At 43.1% G+C, this 19,316-nt stretch overlaps 1 protein-coding gene across 3 annotated transcripts in view; it reads left to right on the top strand.

Annotated features, from left to right (window-relative positions):
* The window catches only part of herc2 (HECT and RLD domain containing E3 ubiquitin protein ligase 2), a 46,678-nt gene that overhangs the window by 3,675 nt on the left and 23,687 nt on the right, over positions 1–19,316 (top strand). For 2 of the 3 annotated variants that reach the window (XM_034880750.1, XM_034880749.1), the window contains 42 exons: positions 2,227–2,449; positions 3,315–3,415; positions 4,426–4,567; positions 4,654–4,758; positions 4,868–5,039; positions 5,719–5,892; positions 6,532–6,720; positions 6,855–7,006; positions 7,476–7,633; positions 7,720–7,833; positions 7,941–8,192; positions 8,275–8,468; positions 8,558–8,758; positions 8,892–9,120; positions 9,271–9,395; positions 9,777–9,955; positions 10,052–10,236; positions 10,368–10,523; positions 10,634–10,819; positions 11,824–12,000; positions 12,093–12,196; positions 12,279–12,429; positions 12,542–12,756; positions 12,865–12,997; positions 13,228–13,355; positions 13,527–13,722; positions 13,825–13,958; positions 14,294–14,470; positions 14,606–14,742; positions 14,946–15,097; positions 15,305–15,496; positions 15,604–15,791; positions 15,910–16,102; positions 16,200–16,382; positions 16,489–16,673; positions 16,861–17,008; positions 17,096–17,292; positions 17,407–17,637; positions 17,770–17,908; positions 18,165–18,311; positions 18,784–18,926; positions 19,025–19,292. In XM_034880750.1, coding sequence (XP_034736641.1) covers positions 2,227–2,449; positions 3,315–3,415; positions 4,426–4,567; positions 4,654–4,758; positions 4,868–5,039; positions 5,719–5,892; positions 6,532–6,720; positions 6,855–7,006; positions 7,476–7,633; positions 7,720–7,833; positions 7,941–8,192; positions 8,275–8,468; positions 8,558–8,758; positions 8,892–9,120; positions 9,271–9,395; positions 9,777–9,955; positions 10,052–10,236; positions 10,368–10,523; positions 10,634–10,819; positions 11,824–12,000; positions 12,093–12,196; positions 12,279–12,429; positions 12,542–12,756; positions 12,865–12,997; positions 13,228–13,355; positions 13,527–13,722; positions 13,825–13,958; positions 14,294–14,470; positions 14,606–14,742; positions 14,946–15,097; positions 15,305–15,496; positions 15,604–15,791; positions 15,910–16,102; positions 16,200–16,382; positions 16,489–16,673; positions 16,861–17,008; positions 17,096–17,292; positions 17,407–17,637; positions 17,770–17,908; positions 18,165–18,311; positions 18,784–18,926; positions 19,025–19,292 — 7,155 coding nt within the window. The remainder of the gene's footprint in view (positions 1–2,226; positions 2,450–3,314; positions 3,416–4,425; positions 4,568–4,653; positions 4,759–4,867; positions 5,040–5,718; positions 5,893–6,531; positions 6,721–6,854; positions 7,007–7,475; positions 7,634–7,719; positions 7,834–7,940; positions 8,193–8,274; positions 8,469–8,557; positions 8,759–8,891; positions 9,121–9,270; positions 9,396–9,776; positions 9,956–10,051; positions 10,237–10,367; positions 10,524–10,633; positions 10,820–11,823; positions 12,001–12,092; positions 12,197–12,278; positions 12,430–12,541; positions 12,757–12,864; positions 12,998–13,227; positions 13,356–13,526; positions 13,723–13,824; positions 13,959–14,293; positions 14,471–14,605; positions 14,743–14,945; positions 15,098–15,304; positions 15,497–15,603; positions 15,792–15,909; positions 16,103–16,199; positions 16,383–16,488; positions 16,674–16,860; positions 17,009–17,095; positions 17,293–17,406; positions 17,638–17,769; positions 17,909–18,164; positions 18,312–18,783; positions 18,927–19,024; positions 19,293–19,316) is intronic. The other variant, XM_034880751.1, reaches the window with a different exon arrangement.

Genomic DNA, 19,316 nt, shown 5'->3' with positions numbered 1-19,316 from the left:
GCTTGCCTGCATAGATTTGTTATTATTTTCACATTTTTATCATCCATTAGAAATGTGCGATGACTAATGAAAAGCACTGCCCTCAGTCTGTCTGCTGACCGGTGCTGGGACCTGTGATGGAGAAAAAGATGTTTTTAAAGTTGTCTGTTCTCAGCTCTCAGTGCGTTCTGCGTCCCTGTGGTTTGAAGTTTAGTTTCATTATTATATCAGCTTTATTTTACGTTTCATGTTTGCTTATAAGGGTTGTGTTAAGTTACTGCTAATGAAGACCCAACACTTCCTGATTTGGCTGCTTCATAATTAAAAAAAATAAACAGGGTACCTTAATTGTATAGAATTTATAGGTAATAAAACCGTTGTGCCGTGTTACAGTTACTGCTTTGACCGTACAGGCTTTCTGGCTTACTACAGGGCTGATGTAATGGCAGGAATATTTGTAGTAATACCCTACATATTGATGAATTATAGGAGCAGATAATACCATCCAACACACCACTCACTGTCAGTGGTTTCTGTAAAATGAGAAATACTTTTGAGTATGTAGTTCCGCTCACAGTTGAGTAGGCGGTCCTTAATGTGGCTCAGGCCGGGACACATACCTGTACACACTGCTATAAGAATGCAGCCAAATGTAGCTCAGACTACCTACGAATCTGGTCCAAGCGATCGGATGTCATTGTGTCCTCAGTGCGTCCTGGGTGCTTTCACACCTGTACTTAGAGCTGTGCACTTGTGATCACCCAGATCAGATTTTACTACCAGGTGTAAATGGGGTTATTGGCGGAGCCAGGAAATCCAACTGGTCTGACTGTACAGTGAGTGCAATTGGACCGCTACATAGACGAGTCATTCATGCTACCCTATAAATGTGGTAGTCCTCTTGTTACTTTTTAGCCACGGGTAATGTATAATAAATAGTTAGAGACTTTGTCAGACTGGGATCCATATCTGCCCTGACAGCTGAACACAGCTGACTGAACTGTGGCTCATACAACCTCAGGCCAGCCTGGCTTACATAGCTTAAGTAGATTTAAGACCTGCTATTTTTTTCTCATCTTGTCCTCCCTGCAGTACTGCTGCACAGACCCATCTTAAAATATTTTCTTTCAAACCAAATCACAGCAAAGGGCCGGTGGTGATAACTGCCAGTGTGGAAAGTATTAGATCGGGTACATTTTCTTTTTTCATTAAACTTGCTGGGGTGTTTCATCAGTTATTGCAATGTATGAAGTTCAGGCACACATTAAATGTGTACTTGTTTTCTTCTAAATCTGTGGTTTATTTATATTGATAAACAGAAACTTATAGCACCTTCTGTACAGTACATATACTAGCTTATAAATACATGACGCATCATCTAAAGTTTAAAATTTAATCAATAAAAATGTGGCAGTATGTTTACAAAATGGCAAAATGTTTGACACTTTTACTTTATGTTGTTGTCAAATTGTTATTTTGCTTGACCAACCAAAATGTGGATATTTGTGAGCGGTAAAAAATAATATAAGTATATAATGTACATTTTTATAGTGGAGATTGTTTTAGAGGAGTCACCCAAAGTCACATTGTTTTTTCTTTTAATAATAATTATAATAAGTCATTACATTTGTATACAATTTTCCAATCTGAAAGCCTTGGTGTAAGATTTCTGCCAACAGTTAATATATTGCATATACTGCACATACCTTTTATAATTTATATTTTAAGTATTGCTGCCAGAAATTAGTTTGAATTGCAGAAGAAAAAAATGTAATAAAAGAACATTTTTCATTGTTAATGCCATTATTCTAATAAACCTAACCCTAATAACCTTAACCATAAGTAAACATACATGCATTGCAAATATAGACACAGTGTTAACAGCTGTCTCACAACCCTGTGGCTTACCTGGTGAAAAAATAGCATGTGAGGGAGAGGTCAATTTATATATATTTTGATTATATTTCTTTATTAAATAATAATGGCTACAAATAGGTTCCATTATGTATGAAATGATTTTGTTTTCATTGCCTTATCGTGTGTGTGTGTGTGTGTGTGTGTGTGTGTGTGTGTGTGTGTGTGTGTGTGTGTGTGTGTGTGTGTGTGTGTGTGTGTGTGTGTGTGTGTGTGTGTGTGTGTGTGTGTGTGTGTGTGTGTGTGTGTGTGTGTGTGTGTGTGTGTGTGTGTGTGTGTGTGTGTGTGTGTGTGTGTGTGTGTGTGTGTGTGTGTGTGTGTGTGTGTGTGTAGATGAGACTGAGTTGAAGGACTGTCTGTTGGTCCTGGTTGACGACCAGCAGAAGCTCTCAGCTCAGATGGCCAAAAGCACCCTGTCTGCCCAACGCCTGCGCCAGCGTCTGGTCATCCTGGAGCGCTACCTCATCTCTCTCAGCCACAGCATGATGGAGGAGAAGTACAAGGTCCACTGGAAGGGGCCTCCCAGCCCCCCACTGCCTGCTGCTGACAATAAGAGGTAAAACAATAATGACGCTAGAGGTTCTAGAGGGCTGTCGCAGTGGTCAGGGCAGTCACCTCACAGCAAGGAGGCCAAGGGTGAGATGAACCAGAGATATTAAATTGCCAGAATGGCTGTGATGTGTTCGTCCTGTGAAGACAGTGTGACCTGTCCAGTCTGTACCCAGCCTCTCACCCCCTGTGTACCAAAAAAAAGTGCCGGTGCTTGCAAGGTATATTGATGGTAGTAAATCTTAACTCCAATGGTGCCGCAAAGCTCACTAAGCTCCAACATAACACAAATGCTATGTGAGTGCAAAGTGTTTGATTGAGCAAGTTCTGTTACAGTGAACAAAATCTAGGACAGATTCTTCCTGTTATCTACGCAACATAAAGACTGTTCATGTTTGGTTGAGTTAAACCCTACACACTCTCTCTCTCTCTCTCTCTCTCTCTCTCTCTCTCTCTCTCTTTGATGTTCTCAGAAGCCAACTCTCCACCTTTTTTAAACATGACTGAGCCTCTGACATGGAATATTACTGTGAGAGTAGGGGACTTTCACAAGCATGTTTAAGGCCTAAGCATGGAATAAACACACAATAAAACCCTCAGTAGACAAAACATTTCATTAAAACTTGTATGTGACAAATATGTAAAAATCAAAGCTTTGTCTAGCTGCTTTGTCTAGGAAGTGATCAGCAAACGCTGAGTAGCAAATTCAGATTTACATGTATATTTTTGAAACACGCACGGAAATGTACATAAAAAATAGTTTAATTGATAATCGGTTTATAATCGGTTTATAGTTGAATTGTTGGCCTCTGAATTCCCACCCCTAGTGCATTCTAGTGTTAATATCTTTGTGTTTTGCTTTGTTTTTTCAGCCCTCGTCCAGCCAGTAAAGGCGTTGAAGGTTTGGCCAGAGTTGGTTCCAGGGCAGCTCTCTCTTTTGCCTTTGCGTTCTTGCGTCGGGCCTGGAGGTCAGGTAAGAATTTCCCAGCACAGTGACAGTTAAGACGTGTTGTGCCCTAGTAGTGGTGATGATAGCTGCTGTCATAGTAATGGAGCTTTGCCTAACAGCTGTTATTGAATGTGTTGTACCATGTTACAAGCTGCCCATAGTAAACAACCCAACGTATTTCTCAATGCTATGTTTTTAGCCTTAGCTTGTGATGTCGGCTAGGTGCAAGACTGCTGGACAGGGCAAGAGAGACTTATTTATTTATAACATTAGTGCTGCTGTGGGATAAGAATGTATTTAATATGAAAAAAGGGCCATTTGTGTACATGTAGTTCTGAATCTTCATGCATTAACAGAGCCACTAAAATAGAAAAGTAGAGATATTGTTTTTGTAACCAGTACTGATGCGAGGTTGAGAGCTGCCTGTCCACAGGGACTGGGTGGGAACAAAGAGCCGGCCTCGTCTCTGTAGCCTTCCTGTAACATGAGACACACGTACGCACACACACACACACACACACACACACACACACACACACACACACACACACACACACACACACACACGCTAAGCCTCTCTTTCTCAGCTCTGTAGCTGTACTCCTGGAATACACAGTAAGAACAATGTAAGTGTAACACAGTTTTCTTTCTTCAGACACCTGCTCAATGTACAAATCCTAGATATTTTAATTTTCCAGTGTCACCAAGGCCCAGGATAAGGACAATTTTAATCTGATTGGTTACCAGTTGCTTGAAGGTTATTGCCTGTAAACGATTACAAGGTTGAGACCAAATTCATCAAGTATCTCAGAACTGATACTGTAAGTGAGGTATAAATGGTTTCTATTTCATTAGAGAGAGTTTCTATTTCTGCATTGATTGCATTTTAGATTTAGGAAAACATGGGAATATACTGTAAACTAAAAGGCTCTACATTTCCTTTTGCCCTCATGCTTTACAAATTGTAAATTTGTTACCCTCTGTGTAGAGTAATTAAGCCATTGTATAAAACAGGAGAGGTTTGTGTTTTACAGGAGATGATGCAGACCTTTGCAGTGAACTTCTCCAGGAGTCTTTGGATGCCTTGCGTGCTCTACCAGAGGCTACGCTGTTTGATGAGGGAACTGTATCATCCGTGTGGCTCGAAGTTGTTGAGAGGGCCACCAAATTCCTCAGGTTCGTTATTAACTGATCAGTCGCTAATTTTTTATATTGTAATACACATTTGATAATCTTTTGTGATCCTCGTGTCTTGTGACCAGTGACGTACATGGAAGTGCCAGCACCAAAGGCAACATTCCTCTTCAGGACCAGCACCTAGCCTTGGCCATCCTGCTGGAACTGGCTGTGCAGAGGGGCACTCTTAGGTAACCAGATACCCCTAATAACCTTCTGGGTTGCTTATGCTGTTAGCCTACTTCAATTGAAATGCTGTCTCACGACTCACTTTGTCTTTTTATCATTGTGTCTTTCCAGTCAGCTGCTGTCTGCTGTTCTGCTTCTGCTACGCTTGTGGGAAAGTGGCACCAGAGAGATGGACAATGAGCGCTCCACCCAGGGAACCAGTGCCCCTCTGCTGCCCCTCCTGCAGCGCTTTCATAACATACACAGCAGCAAGGAAGAGCCCATTCCTGAGGAGGAAGCTGAGGTGAAAATAGAACTGTCATAGGTCTATCTCTAGCTATTTTCTCATAGGAACACCGGACTATGTCTGATAAATTGGGTTCTGACATAGTCGACAAGGTCTGTGTCAGATGCGTTCTTGCTTTCCGGAAATACTGTGTTTGGTTTAGACAAGGGGTGGCGCTGGGTAGAGCGTGCAGCAGACAGGATGTGATAAAGATTACAACGCCTTACCGAGCCGTTTGTCTCGCTTGCCTTCCTTCATTTGTTTGAATCAAAAAAAGTTCCCAAATCTCGTTGTCTCTCCAGTTAGACATTTTGTTGCCGTCTTGGTGTAAATCACCCTTCTTCTTCCCCCACTGATGTTTGTTTTTAATCGCGTCACTTGCTAGCTGTGAATTCTCACGTTTTGGGCTCAGTCGGAGACAATACAGAGTTTGTGCTAGCTGACGCTTAAACTCCATTTGATGTCTGATCTAAATGATTTGGACATTTGCGTTCTCACGTTTGCAGTGCACCCGGGAAAACAGCTTCAGTGGCAGTAAGGAATGAACAATTTAAAGATAGGACAATGAGAACACAAAAGCTCTCTAACAAAATGCAATCAAATGAAGCTTGGGAACGCCTCTTAAAGTAGCCCTGTTCTATTGCTGGTTTAGAATGAAACTGATGAGTACTTTGTGGTTGATTTCTGTCGTTTTCAGATCCTTACAGCCCAGATGAGTCCAAATGAGAGCTTCCTGCGTTATCTGACCTTGCCTCAGGATAACGACCTGGCTATTGATCTTCGGCAAACAGCTGTGGTGATCATGGCTCACCTGGACCGCTTGGCTTTTCCCTGCAGCCCTCCACACTGCAACTCGCCATCATCACACAAGGTGACAACTCTTTGTTATCATCTTGCAATGATTAGTTATCCGTTTTTTGCAGATCAATGATGCCACACCTTCTCTTGCTTATTGCTTGAGTTATGGGCTTGTTTTTATCTTCTTTGTGTTATATATATCTTGGATGTGCACACTGTCCTGTTTACTCAACTTTATGATATAGTGGAATAAAAATCACTGATAAAAATAAACACTTTTAACACCTTTAAACATGACTGGGCCTCTGACATGAAGGGTTACTGTGAGAGAAGGTCGCTTTCACAAGCATGTTTAAGGCTTAAGCATGGAATGAACACACAATAAAACCATGAGTAGACAAAACATTTCATTGTGTGACAAATGCGGTATATGTCAAAATCTAACAATCTCAGATTTATATGTATAGTTTTTTAAATCTTGCGTGAAAATTTACATTAAAAAAATTGTTTCATCGATGTTGAGAAATCGTTGGCCTCAGAATTGGAATTGAATCGTGACATGCCCAGAGATTCTCACCTCTAATAAAAATGGTCACTATCAGACTCAATGCAAAGTGTGAATCCTTGAACGGCAATTAATCCAATGTGAAGGGTTGACATGTGTAGAAATGACAGTCCCTCTTTGACTTACTGTTGTCTCTTTCTGTTCCAGGGAACCTTGCAGGAGGTGATTGCCTGGGGCCTGTTGGGCTGGAAGCTTTACGCCAATGTTAATGGGCCCATTCAGTGTAAAGCCCTGTCAAGCCTTGGAGTCTCACAAATTGTCTGTTCAGAAAAGGGCTTTCTCATCCTGTCCAGCAGTGGTGCTGTTTACACCCAAAACTACAAGAGCACAACCCTGGTCAGTTCTGTTGCGTCTGTGGTTTTTGTTTGATGAACTTTCTCTAATGAACTAGCTTTATTCAGGTAGATGATTCAAGTAGCTGATCCTATTGCCTCTGTGTCTCCTGAAGTCTCTGAATCCTTTTGTTGCAGGCTCCTTTGCTGATCCATGGTCTAAACTCTAGAAAGATTGTGAAGCTAGCAGCTCATCCTGATGGGCAGCACTACTTGGCCTTGTCATCCAATGGGGAGGTGTTTTCATGGGGCTGTGGGGATGGCGGCCGCCTTGGACATGGAGACACCACGTAAGAAAGCTAAAACATCCGTAGCTGATGTCTGATTTTGACAAGGGTCACCCCACTAACATACTTAATCATCCAATATAAAATATGAAGCTACATGGAAATTCTCAAGATTTAAACAACTTTTGCAATTGTGGGATTCACAAACAATCGTAAATCTGTAGATTGTTTTAGAATTTAGTATAATTAAATTATTGATCAAACAGATGCTAAAATTCTAGAATATGTCACCAATCTAGGACATTATTAATGTGTCATGCTATTACACCAAAGACATCTTCCACAGCTGCCACAGACAGCATTTTAATCAAAAGGGAAAATCCAGCACTAATGGTTCCTTTTGAAAAAAGCCTGAAACAATGCTTTAGATTTATAGTAAATGATTAATTTTACTTTCATTAGAAAGATTCCTGTAAACCTTCTAGTATCAGCCAGAGGAATCTGCTACAGCTCTATTTTCACTTTATTTCAGGTATCTAGAGGAGCCTACTATAATTGCAGCCTTCAATGGGAAGCAGACAGGAAAGCACGTGGTACACATCGCCTGTGGGAGCACATACAGCGCTGCGATTACTGCCGATGGCGAACTCTATACATGGGGCAGAGGGAACTACGGTCGACTGGGCCATGGTAAGCTCCATCAGCATTGAACATAGCTTAAATAACAACATCTTTATCTGTTTTATCACCAAAAAGAGTGTCTGTCTGGTTTCTAGGCTCCAGTGAGGACCAAACCACACCCATGCTGGTGACGGCGCTGAAGGGACTTAAGGTAGTGGATGTGGCATGTGGAAGTGGTGATGCACAAACACTTTCTGTGACAGAGAATGGTAAGAACAAGACTCTTTTTGGCTTAACTTCTGACCATATAGTCCATCAGCATTCGCCATTCTGAACTGTTACTATTTTTAATCACCATCTCTGTGTGTTTCCACAGGTCAGGTGTGGTCCTGGGGGGACGGAGACTATGGTAAACTGGGCCGAGGAGGGAGTGATGGCTGCAAGACACCCAAACTTGTGGAAAAACTTCAGGACCTGGACATTGTGAAGGTGTGCTGTGGCAGCCAGTTCTCAGTGGCCCTCACCAAAGATGGCCAAGTGTACACATGGGGAAAGGGAGACAATCAACGGCTTGGTCATGGCACTGATGAGCATGTTCGCTACCCCAAGTTTCTGGATAGTCTACAGGGTGAGTATTACTTATATAAAACATAACCAATTTTTTTTTTAGAAAACAATGACTGATCTTTGTCTGTTATGTGTGCAATCAGGAAAGAAAGTTGTGGATATTTCTGTGGGATCCACACACTGCCTTGCCCTCACTGACGACGGAGAGGTGCACAGTTGGGGCAGCAACGATAAGCTACAGCACTTTGATACACTCTTTTCTAACAAGAAGCAGCCGAAGGCACTGCCAGGGCTCAACTCCAAACACATTGTGGGAATCTCCTGTGGCCCAGGACAGGTGATCCACTGTCTACTGTCAATGATGATTTCTCTATGCTTGTAATGATAGACCCAAAATATGTAACACTCAGTGTTGTGTGTTGTCAGAGCTTTGCCTGGTCTTCGTGCTCGGAGTGGTCTGTTGGCCAGCGTGTGCCTTTTGTGGTGGACGTTTGCCCCATGACCTTTGAGCAGCTGGACCTGCTCCTGCGACAGGTCAGCGAGGGGATGGACGGCAGCTCCGACTGGCCTCCTCCACAGGAGAAAGAGTGCATGGTAGTCTCCACACTCAACCTGCTCAGGCTCCAGGTAGGCATGTTCTATTTGCATCTTCTCACATTTTCTCTGTGTAGTTTTCCACACACAATGTGCCTAATAATTTATGACAGACCAATTGGACTGCTGATCATAATAAACAGACATCTGTAAAACCTCTCCTCAGCTCCACTCAGCCATAAGTAACCAGGTGGATCCAGAGGAGCTGGGACTGGGGCTGGGCAGCGTACTGCTTAACAACCTCAAACAAACGGTGGTAGTACTAGCTAGCAATGCTGGGGTGCTCAACAGTGTTCAAGCAGCTGCCCAAGCAGTTCTCCAAAGTGGCTGGTCAGTGCTGCTGCCCACTGCCGAGGAAAGGGCTAGGGCATTGTCATCGCTTCTTCCTAATGCTGGTGAGTGCAAATCAGAACATTGTTGACACTAATTAAACTAAAAAATGGACACTTAATAGTCCATTAACTCCTTGTATTTGTTTATGAAGGGAAAAAATAGTTGGGACTGGGGAGACTGAGGTTATCTTTTTTTTAATTTATTTTTCCCAGCATCCGGAAATGAGATGAATGTGAGCCCTGGACGTCGCTTCATGATTGACCTGTTGGTCAGCAGCTTAATGGCTGACGGAGGATTGGAATCTGCACTGAATGCAGCAATCACCGCTGAGATACAGGTCAGTGAGTTCAGTGCATGAGTCATCACTCTTTTCTCACATAATCTTCATGGCAACAATGCTTCATCTATTTGAATGATGTTGATTCCAATGTGTCCTTTGGTTGAGATTCAACTTGAATTAAAAAAAAATATATATATATATGGCTCTGGGCCATTGGGCAGATATACAAGTTAAACCCTGCTAAATCCCAACGTCTCTGGCTAAACTTTAAGATAGACTGTATTTCAATTTTAAGACACATGGTGTACTATTGGAATCCTACAACTAATACAGAATATTAGACATTAATGATTAAAATATCCTACATCCAAGTCCCTAAACTCCTGAAATAACGTCTTACTGGATACAGGAATCACTTTGTATTTTGTTTCATGATAGGATATTGAAGCCAAGAAGGAGGCTCAGAAAGAGAAGGAGATTGATGAGCAGGAGGCCAATGCTTCCACCATGCAACGCTGTCGCGCCATCCTGGACAAAGACCTTATCAACACAGGCATCTATGAGTCAGCGGGAAAGCAAAGCCTGCCTCTGGTGCAGCTTGTACAGCAGCTGTTGCGGTACGTTCTCTTTGCCTGAATCCTGCTACATCTATGCCACTATACAGTTTAACCCCTTGCTGTCTGCTAGCATATTCACACATTTGATCTCTGCAGGAACATTGCCTCCCAGACCATCGTAAGGCTGAAAGACGTTGCTCGGCGTATCTCCAACTATTTAGAGGCGGAGCATGTAAGCAAGGAACGCTCTGCGTCTCTTGATCTGCTGCTGCGCTTCCAGAGGCTGCTGGTTAGCAAGCTCTACCTGGGTGTCAATGGCACCGAGAACGTCAATGGATACAGTAAGTCATGTATTCAACCCAAACCCAATCCTTTGATTCAAATAAGAATAACTTAAATAACCTGAATATCGTTATAAAGAACAAAAAAGAGCTCTTGGTGGTAGTATTTCATCTCTCTGTTGTTATTGCAGATCCCGAGCTTCTGGGTGTTGGTTCCCTGTTAAAAAAGTACATTGCCCTGCTGTGTACTCACATTGGAGACATCCTCCCAGTGGCAACAAGTATTGCCTCTACTGGTCGCCGCCACTTTGCTGAAGTCTCTCGTGTTATTGAAGGAGATCTAACTGGTAATCCCTCTCTCAGAAAGTGCTGAGTGTTTTAAGTGCAGCGTGAATTGCATGCAGACTCTTTAAGGGACTTGTGAGAAAGTTATGTCTCACTGTTTCTTCTTTAATAGGAGTGCTGCTACCTGAGTTGGTGGTGTCCATCGTCCTCCTTCTCACCATTGACGCAGGTCTAATGCAGGAGACAGGTTCCATCCCTCTCCTGGCTGGACTCCTGGAGCACCTTGACCGTTTCAACCACCTGGCTCCAGGACATGAGAGGGATGATAATGAGGATCTGGCTTGGCCAGGCATTATGGGTATTATACCAATTGTGTCTTACAATGTCACTGTTGTGAAATTATAAGAATCCTAAATTCGAGGAAAAGATGGGTCCCCTAGGGAGTACAACTCCTAATACACCCACTGCATAAATAAACTGCTGTACAAGGAAAAACACAAGGGATGGTATCACAACTGTATAATTTCATCTCTGAAACTAAGATAGCTTAATCAGTAGAAAGTGTATGGTGTAGGGATCTATCCTCTATAAAAGAATGAGAGATTTGCTGGGGCACAGAATCTAAAGGATACCTCCAAAAACCCTGATCACCAATCAATACATTTTAAATTTGTACACAGACTTATACCAAGAAAGCGTCATGCTATGAAAATCATCCCATCACCTAATTGTCACCTATGTACGCTTGTTTCAGGGACATTTTTACATATGTTTTGGGAGTGTCCCAATGTGTTAGACATTTATGTCTCACTTTTAGTGCAATGCTCGGAGTAAATATTCCACTGTCACCGACCTTACTTTTACTTAATACTGACTCTACCTTAGAATTGTCTCTACAGCAGAAGCGTATGCTATGGACTGGTCTCACTGAGGCAGAGAAAATGTTAGCCATGCAATGGCAACAGCCTCACGCATTTTTGTGGCAGCAGTGGTCCAACTCTTTACTAGACATAGTAATGATGGAGATCTGTGGCTCGTGTACATGGTGCTAGGCAAAACTCTCTACGTGCATTGGATGAAGTATACACCTTGGTTAAAGAGTGCATCATTAATGTAATTGACAAATGTTTGACCATGTCTGTTTTATGTTTGCATTGTATCATTTTACTTCTTGGAGAGTTGTTAATGGTGGCCCATGGGTTGGGGGAGGGTGGGGATGGTTGTTCCGTTTCTGTCGTTTCTGTGAGGTCTTAAAACCTGTACTAACATTGAATTTCTACTTGAATACTTTCAATAAAAATGTGATCACAAAAAAAAGTAGAATATGGATTTTAATGTAACCAGCTTTTTCTGCTGTGGCAGGATCCTTCTTCACAGGACAAAGTTCAAAGAACAATGAGGAGGTTTCCCTCATTCGCAAGGCTGACCTGGAGAACCACAACAAAGATGGCGGTTTCTGGACTGTAATTGACGGAAAGGTCTATGACATCAAGGACTTCCAGGCTCAGTCCCAGTCACTAGCAGGAAACAGTGTCCTAGGTAAGGTTAATAATAATAAATATACTTTTGGAATAAAATATGACATAATTAGGCCAAAGGAATTGCACAGTAACAAAGAATCTCTTTTGCAGCCCAGTTTGCAGGAGAGGACCCTGTGGTTGCTTTGGAAGCTGCTCTGCAGTTTGAGGACACCAGGGAGTCAATGCAGGCCTTCTGTGTTGGCCAGTATATGGAGGTATCAATCCACATTTTCTGACTTAATTCCATTCTTCATAATTGGTCCCACTCCTTGATATTTGATGTTTTATCATTGACAGCCTAACCAGGAGACAGTCACCACTCCAGACCTCAGCAGTCTCTCCTCCCCACTCATTGACACAGAGAGGAACCTGGGGCTGCTGCTTGGTCTCCACGCCTCCTACCTGGCCAAGAGCACCCCCCTGTCCACCATGGAGATTGAATGTGCCAGTGGGTTCAATGATTTTTAAAGCTACTTGGTTTGAAAATCAAGGTGTGCCTTTCCCAAGCTCTACGTTATAGTTGGTTTCAATTTTAACATCACTTTTCTTTTCTACTATAGAATGGCTCCAGTCCTCTATATTCTCTGGGGGCCTGCAGACCAGTCAGATCCACTATAACTACAATGAAGAAAAGGATGAAGACCACTGCAGTTCCCTGGGTACCACCACCCCAGACAAAGCCAAACTCTATTCTCGAAGAATAACTCTCAGCGACCACGCACAGCCTTTCCTGCAGGCTATTGCGGACAACAACACTCAGGACCACACTGTGAAGGTGCAGGCAACAACAACAATGACTCAACACCGAGCTGAATAGCTAAATAGTATCCATGAAGCTGTAGTCATGTTTTCATCTTTTTGTTGTTTTGTCGTTAAATTATAGGACTTCCTATGCCAAATAGAGCGTTGCTGTAAGCAGTACCATCTTATTACACCCATCACCTTCCCTCCGGAACACCCTGTGGAGGAAGTTGGCCGCCTGCTGCTCTGCTGCCTGCTCAAACATCAAGACCTCGGTAACCTAGCAACTGGTCTCAGACAGGCTGTATTGAGGAGGGATTGAGAGCTAATTTTGGCTCACTTTGCCTCTTGAATTTCTTTTATTTTTTTATTATTGTAATCAGTTATGTGAAAATGCATTTAAATCTTTTCCTTTCTGCACTTCCACAATCACCAGCAGTTGTTTATCTTCTAATCAGAAATGATTTGCACTTGTACTACAATTTAACCTCTCTTCCTGTCACAGGTCACATTGCTCTTTCACTTGTCAGTCAATGTGCCTTGGGTGTGGACCAAGGGAAACAGAGGTCCCTCCCTAAATCTGTGATTGACGTGTGCCGCATGGTCTACCAGGCAAAGTGTTCTTTAATCAAGGTATGATTACTGCTTGTAGCTTGTGTTCTGTAATAGATAGGCAGCATGGGAACAAAAGACTTTATTAATTCCTCAGTGCAGAATGTTGTGCAGGTAAATTTGTGACACAAAGAACAAAGAGAAAGGAATGGGGCTTTTAATCAAGTGTTTTCTTTTTCCCTCTTATTTTAGACACATCAGGAACAAGGCCGCTCTTACAAGGAGGTGTGTGCCCCTGTCATTGAGCGTCTGCGCTTCCTGTTTAATGAGTTGCGACCAGCTGTAAGCAACGACCTGTCTATAGTGTCCAAACTGAAGCTACTGAGCTCTCAGCCCCGCTGGAGGAGGATCACGCAGAAACTTATCAGGGACCGCAGGAAAAAAAGAGGTGGCCTATAGAAAAAACTTACTACACAGTAACAGGGTTTCATTTTCTTCACATACAACTTATTTCTGAATTTCAATGCATTTTAAATTTTTTATTTTTTAGTGCCTAAGAAGTCAGAGTCTGCTGACATAGAAGAGCCAAAGCTGGAGAATGAAGGGACCAACGAAGAGGAACAAAATGTCCACATCAGCCCCACACCTGCTGACAGGAAATCAACCACTAGCAAGACATCCAAGGTACCTTAATGAGACCTAATTATTGGAATATTTCACATAAGAAAAAAATTAATAAGTTCCATAGATGCTTTTTTTAAATCAATTTGTTTCATGATCTTAAAGCTATTTTCTTCTTAATGATCTGTTGGCCAATTTTAACAATATAAATACATGGAGCCTCATGAATATGCAGACTGGTATTGAATATTTTGTCTAAAAATGAATAACCTTGTTGCTTGTGACACAATATAACAAGTATGATACATAGTATATATTTTGACTGGTTATTTTGCAAAAAACACAATGGCTATGGTTGTCCAGTTTGACATTGCTATATTGTTTTTATTAATTTACAGCAGGACAAGTGGCATCCGCTTCTGAACACTGTGGCCAATGTCCAAAGGTACCGGTGGCTGAAACACAGTGTTCAGGGTGTCTTTTCTCAGTCCAGCCTTATGGCCACCATAGTGGAGTTTGCACTGAAAGAGGAGCCCCTGGATGTAGAGAAGATGAGGAAATGTCTCCTCAAACAGGTGATTGTTTATCACCATGGCTACTTATGCAGCCATCTGTTGTTAAGAGAAAGCAAGATAGGTGTAATTTACTTTGAACTTGTAACAAAAAACTTGTACACAAAACATGGCAGTTAATTCTGTTTTTTATTATAGCTGGAGAGGGCTGAGGTGAGACTCGAGGGTATTGACACCATGCTGAAGTTGGCCTCAAAAAGCTTCCTGTTGCCGTCTGTGCAGTATGCAATGCTCTGTGGCTGGCAAAGGGTCATACCAGAAGGGACCAACATTGGGTAAGTCAACAGTTTTAGATCTATGGTTAAAGAAAAAGTTCATGAAAGACTTCCCTGAATTTTGTTGAGTGAATTTATATCTTAATTGATGCATTCAAATATGATCATTCAATAGGTGCATGTAATCACCTTCTGATGTAAGGATGGCATCTGTTTAAGCCACAGCGTACCAAGCCTTGTAACCTTTTAAATATCCCTTTCAGAGAGCCCCTGTCTGACTGCCTGAAGGACGTTGATCTGATCCCTCCCTTCAACCGCATGCTCTTGGAGGTGACCTTCGGCAAGTTGTATTCCTGGGCCATCCAGAATGTTCGCAACATTCTGCTTGAAGCCAGCGCCCGCTTCAAAGAGCTCGGTGAGGGGTGTGATTGTATGCCTGGTTCATCTCAGAAAACTAAACTAGTAGAACGTAAATCTGTGGGGATTCATGCATGCACAGGCAGCAAAAAGGTCCTAGACAAAAAACGTGAGGGACGTTTACCCAGAATTGTGGTTATAATGTGACAAATTATAATGTCCAGACCTGTTATACACAAACTAATTTGCCTATTCTTGTAACCAGGTGTGCAGCCTGTTCCCTTGCAGACCATCACCAATGAGAACCCAGCGGGACCAAGCCTTGGTACCATTCCGCAAGCCCGCTTTCTTCTGGCCATGATACACATGCTGTCCCTAAAACACGGATCAAACAGCCTCAGTCTCTTACTTAATTCTGGCATATTGGCGCTCACACAGAGTATACTCAGGCTCATAGGTAAGTGCTGTCCAGTAAAATACATACAGACTACACAGAATGGATGTACACCTGTACACATTTATGGATGTAAGTGTTTGGTGTCTCTTCTATTGTTGTATTTCCAGGGCCCAGCACAGACAGCAGCGAAGAGGACCTGAGTTTATGTACACATGGAGGCTCAGCCACAGTACTGGAGGAGTCAAGAAAGGAGGCTGCCCCTGCCCCCCTCCCTGCCTCAGGACCGGAGCTGGCTGCCATGATGAAGATAGGCACCAGAGTAATGAGGGGAGTTGACTGGAAATGGGGAGATCAGGTACCTGAATCCGTTTCACAGACTTGTTAGTTGATGGATTGCTGCTTTGTAATTACCTACTAAACATACAAAAGGAAGCCTGGTGTTAAGTATTTGACCCTGTGTGATGTCTGTCCAGGATGGCCCAGCACCAGGTCTTGGCCGGGTCATTGGGGAGCTGGGCGAGGATGGTTGGATCAGGGTCCAGTGGGATACTAGCAGCACCAACTCCTACAGAATGGGCAAAGAGGGCAAATATGACCTTAAGTTGGCAGAACCCCCACCAGCTGCGCAGCCCCCGACTGAGGACTCCGACACAGAGGATGACACAGGTAAGATCACAATACTGCTTCAGTACAAGTCATCACGGCTACAAGCAAAGTGTGAGGCTCAAATAATGACATCCACAATGTCCTCTCTTTGTTACAGAAGTGGAGCTGATGGAGAAGAGCAGCCACCCAACAGCTATGATGCTAAACAGCACAGTCAATCTGCTGAAGACACTGTCTCTAACAGCTGGGATCTATGCAGAGGTGTTACAAACAGATGCTACACGGACCCTCTGTGGGCTACTAAGGATGCTTGTGGAAAGTGGAGCTAATGATAAGTCAGGTAGCTGAACCGCTTATGTTTATGTTGATAAAGAGCATTTATATATCTTTCTGTGACACGTTGTTGTTTAGTTATCTTTTTCTAAAAGACCCATCTGTGTTGTCAGGGTGTCACTCCCACCGGCTGGTCTCTCGGGAGCAGCACAGGAGCTGGTCTACGCTGGGCTTCATACGCAGCATTGCTCTCATGCCCCAAATGTGCAGCACGCTCAGCACCTCTGCATGGATTAGCCTGCTGATCCGAATTGTTGAGGGACACCAGTCCTTCAATGCCATCACTCTGCAGAGACAGGTGGGATAATTACTATCATATGTTTGATGTGCTGTTAGGAAAATATGTTATTAGGTAAAACCTCAGAGAAGAACACTTGCAAATTGTTGTGAAAAATTATTTGTCATTTGCCAAACAATTCTTGATGGCAACCAACTTTGTGAAAGTAACACTTGTCTTGTGCATGTTGTGTGTTTTTTCTGTCCAGATCTTGGCGCTACGTCTCCTGCAGGCAGTCTTGCCCTCATGGGACAAGACGGAACGCTCTCAGGACATGAAGTTCCTGGTGGAGAAGTTGTTTAACTTTCTGGGAAGCCTACTAAGCACCTGCTCCTCAGACCTGCCACTTCTCAGAGGTATGGTCTTGAATCATACTCAAGCCCCTATTGAATATGTGATGTTTGATTTTTACGTATTATTAAATTGCTACTTCCTCTGCACAGAGGGTTCCCTGCGAAGAAGGAAGTCTCGCCCTCAGGCGTCCCTTACAGCCACTCACAGCAGCACACTGGCTGAGGAGATTGTTTCCGTTCTGCGCACTCTGCACTCTCTTGGCCAGTGGAACAGCATGATTAATGACTACATCAACACTCAGCTGAGCGCCATTGGAGATGTTATGGCAGGCTGTCAGTCTGAAGCAGTAAGACAAAATTTCACTATTGTTTATTCAGTTATTTTGTTTTTTTAAATAGTAACTTTTCATTCTTGCTTGATAAAAAATGGTGATTGGACATGTCTCCCCCTTCTATTTCAGTGTTTCCTGGAGGAGTATTTTACTGATTCTGATGGACCAAGAGTGGGTAGTCTGATGGCAGTGATGGCAGTCATTGGAGGAATCGATGGGCGCCTCAGGCTAGGAGGCCAAGTTATTCATGAGGAATACGGAGAGGGAACAGTCACTCGCATCACCCCAAAAGGACGCATCACCGTCCAATTTTATGAGATGAGGACCTGTAGAGTTTGCTTGCTCAGCCATCTCAAACCGGTATGGAAGGGTTTGGATTGAAATATTTGTACATATAACCACATATATACCACATTAACTCTCATTTTACTTTTAAGTTCATTAGACCAATAAAATACAGATTTTCTTATTTGTTGCTACCATTTTTCTCAGCTGCCTGCAGTATTCTTCAGTGTGCAGAACTTGCCCTTCGCCGAGCCCATGCTAGCAGTTTGGGCCCAGCTGGTCAGCCTGGCTGGAAGCAAACTGGAGAAACAACACGTGAAGAAGTCCCTCAGTCGAGGCCTTACAGGTACAGAAACTACAGAGAGATGCAAAAAAACTGATGACATGTGACGTATAAACGTGTAAAATAAATATCGACTGTATTCAAACTGATTTCTGGTAAAGTTCCCCGGCAATATGCATTAATTAAATGTATGACAAATAATACCTTGTCTTTTTCCATTAATCACCGCAATGAAAGCTTTTAATCTGTCAGGGTTTGGTTGATTGTTTAGAGCCTAAAGTCTAGTCCAGGAGATTCAAAGCAACTTTTGTGTTTCCAGCTGACCAGGTGGACATCCATTTGCTGCGGTGCCAGCAGCTGAGGCTTTATATTTTAAAGGCAGGACGGGCTCTGCTCTCTCATCAGGACAAACTCAGGCAGATTCTCTCCCAGGCGGCAGTTGTGGACCTAGGACCCAACCCCAGTGGTAAGACCTCACCCAGTGAAAGGATGTGTTTTTGAGTCTTGAAAGTTGGTTTGGACAGTCTTTATGGAAAACAATTGCTGCTAAGTCCAGTTCAGCGTTGTAAAAACACTATTTATGGCTTGTTTTCATAGGACTTCATATCCAGTTATATTTAACTGCATTTATTGTATCATTTTGGTTTTGTATTGAGATATAAATTATTATTTTGGTGTGGGTGGGTGGACTGGGTGAACATTTGGTCTTGTTTGCACAATTAGTACAAATGATTTGGATACAGAACAGCAGCTACTGCGTGGAAGTGCCTAATAAACCAGTCTGATTATCTTGCACACTTTGGAGATTTCCCTGAGACTAGGGTGTGGATGTAAACTGAGTTGTTCACAGTAGAAGTTTGAGGCAGCATTTTGCTGTTACCTAGTTTTTCTGTCTAGACTTTTTCATGACACATCTCACTTTTTTAATTTTTGTGCAGAGGATCCAGTGGTGTCATCTCCTGATGTGGGAGACTTGTCCCCTGAGGGTCCGCTGCCTCCATTGATCCTCCTGCAGCAGCTGCTGTCTGCTGCCACTCAGCCTTCCCCTATCAAAGCCATTTTTGACAGGCAAGAGATGGAGGTGAGTCACTAAACCTCTCTTAGGTTCAGCATTGCACACAGTAGAGCTGGTGTATTCGGTTTGAGCTCAGCGTAATCTGTTTATCACTGTGTATGTAGGCTGCAGCTCTGGCGGTGTGTCAGTACCTGGCTGTGGAATCTGCGCATCCATCCTCTCCGCTGTTTGAGGAGAGCAGCTCCAGCGAGGCCACCACACCTGTTACCATACAACATGTCCGACCTCCCAAACAGAAGAAACAGAAGACCTCCCCTGTACCTCCACTACCCATAGTCCTCCAGCTTATGGAGATGGGGTTCCCACGGAAAAACATTGAGTTTGCCTTGAAATCGCTGTCTGGAACTACAGGCAGCGCCTCTGGTGTCCCAGGTACAATTTAATATGACACAAAAC

Source organism: Etheostoma cragini, chromosome 9, assembly GCF_013103735.1.
Source record: "Etheostoma cragini isolate CJK2018 chromosome 9, CSU_Ecrag_1.0, whole genome shotgun sequence".
Classification (NCBI taxonomy): Eukaryota; Metazoa; Chordata; class Actinopteri; order Perciformes; family Percidae; genus Etheostoma; species Etheostoma cragini.
Note: the sequence above shows the minus strand (reverse complement) of the source record. Positions and strands in the feature narration are given on the sequence as shown.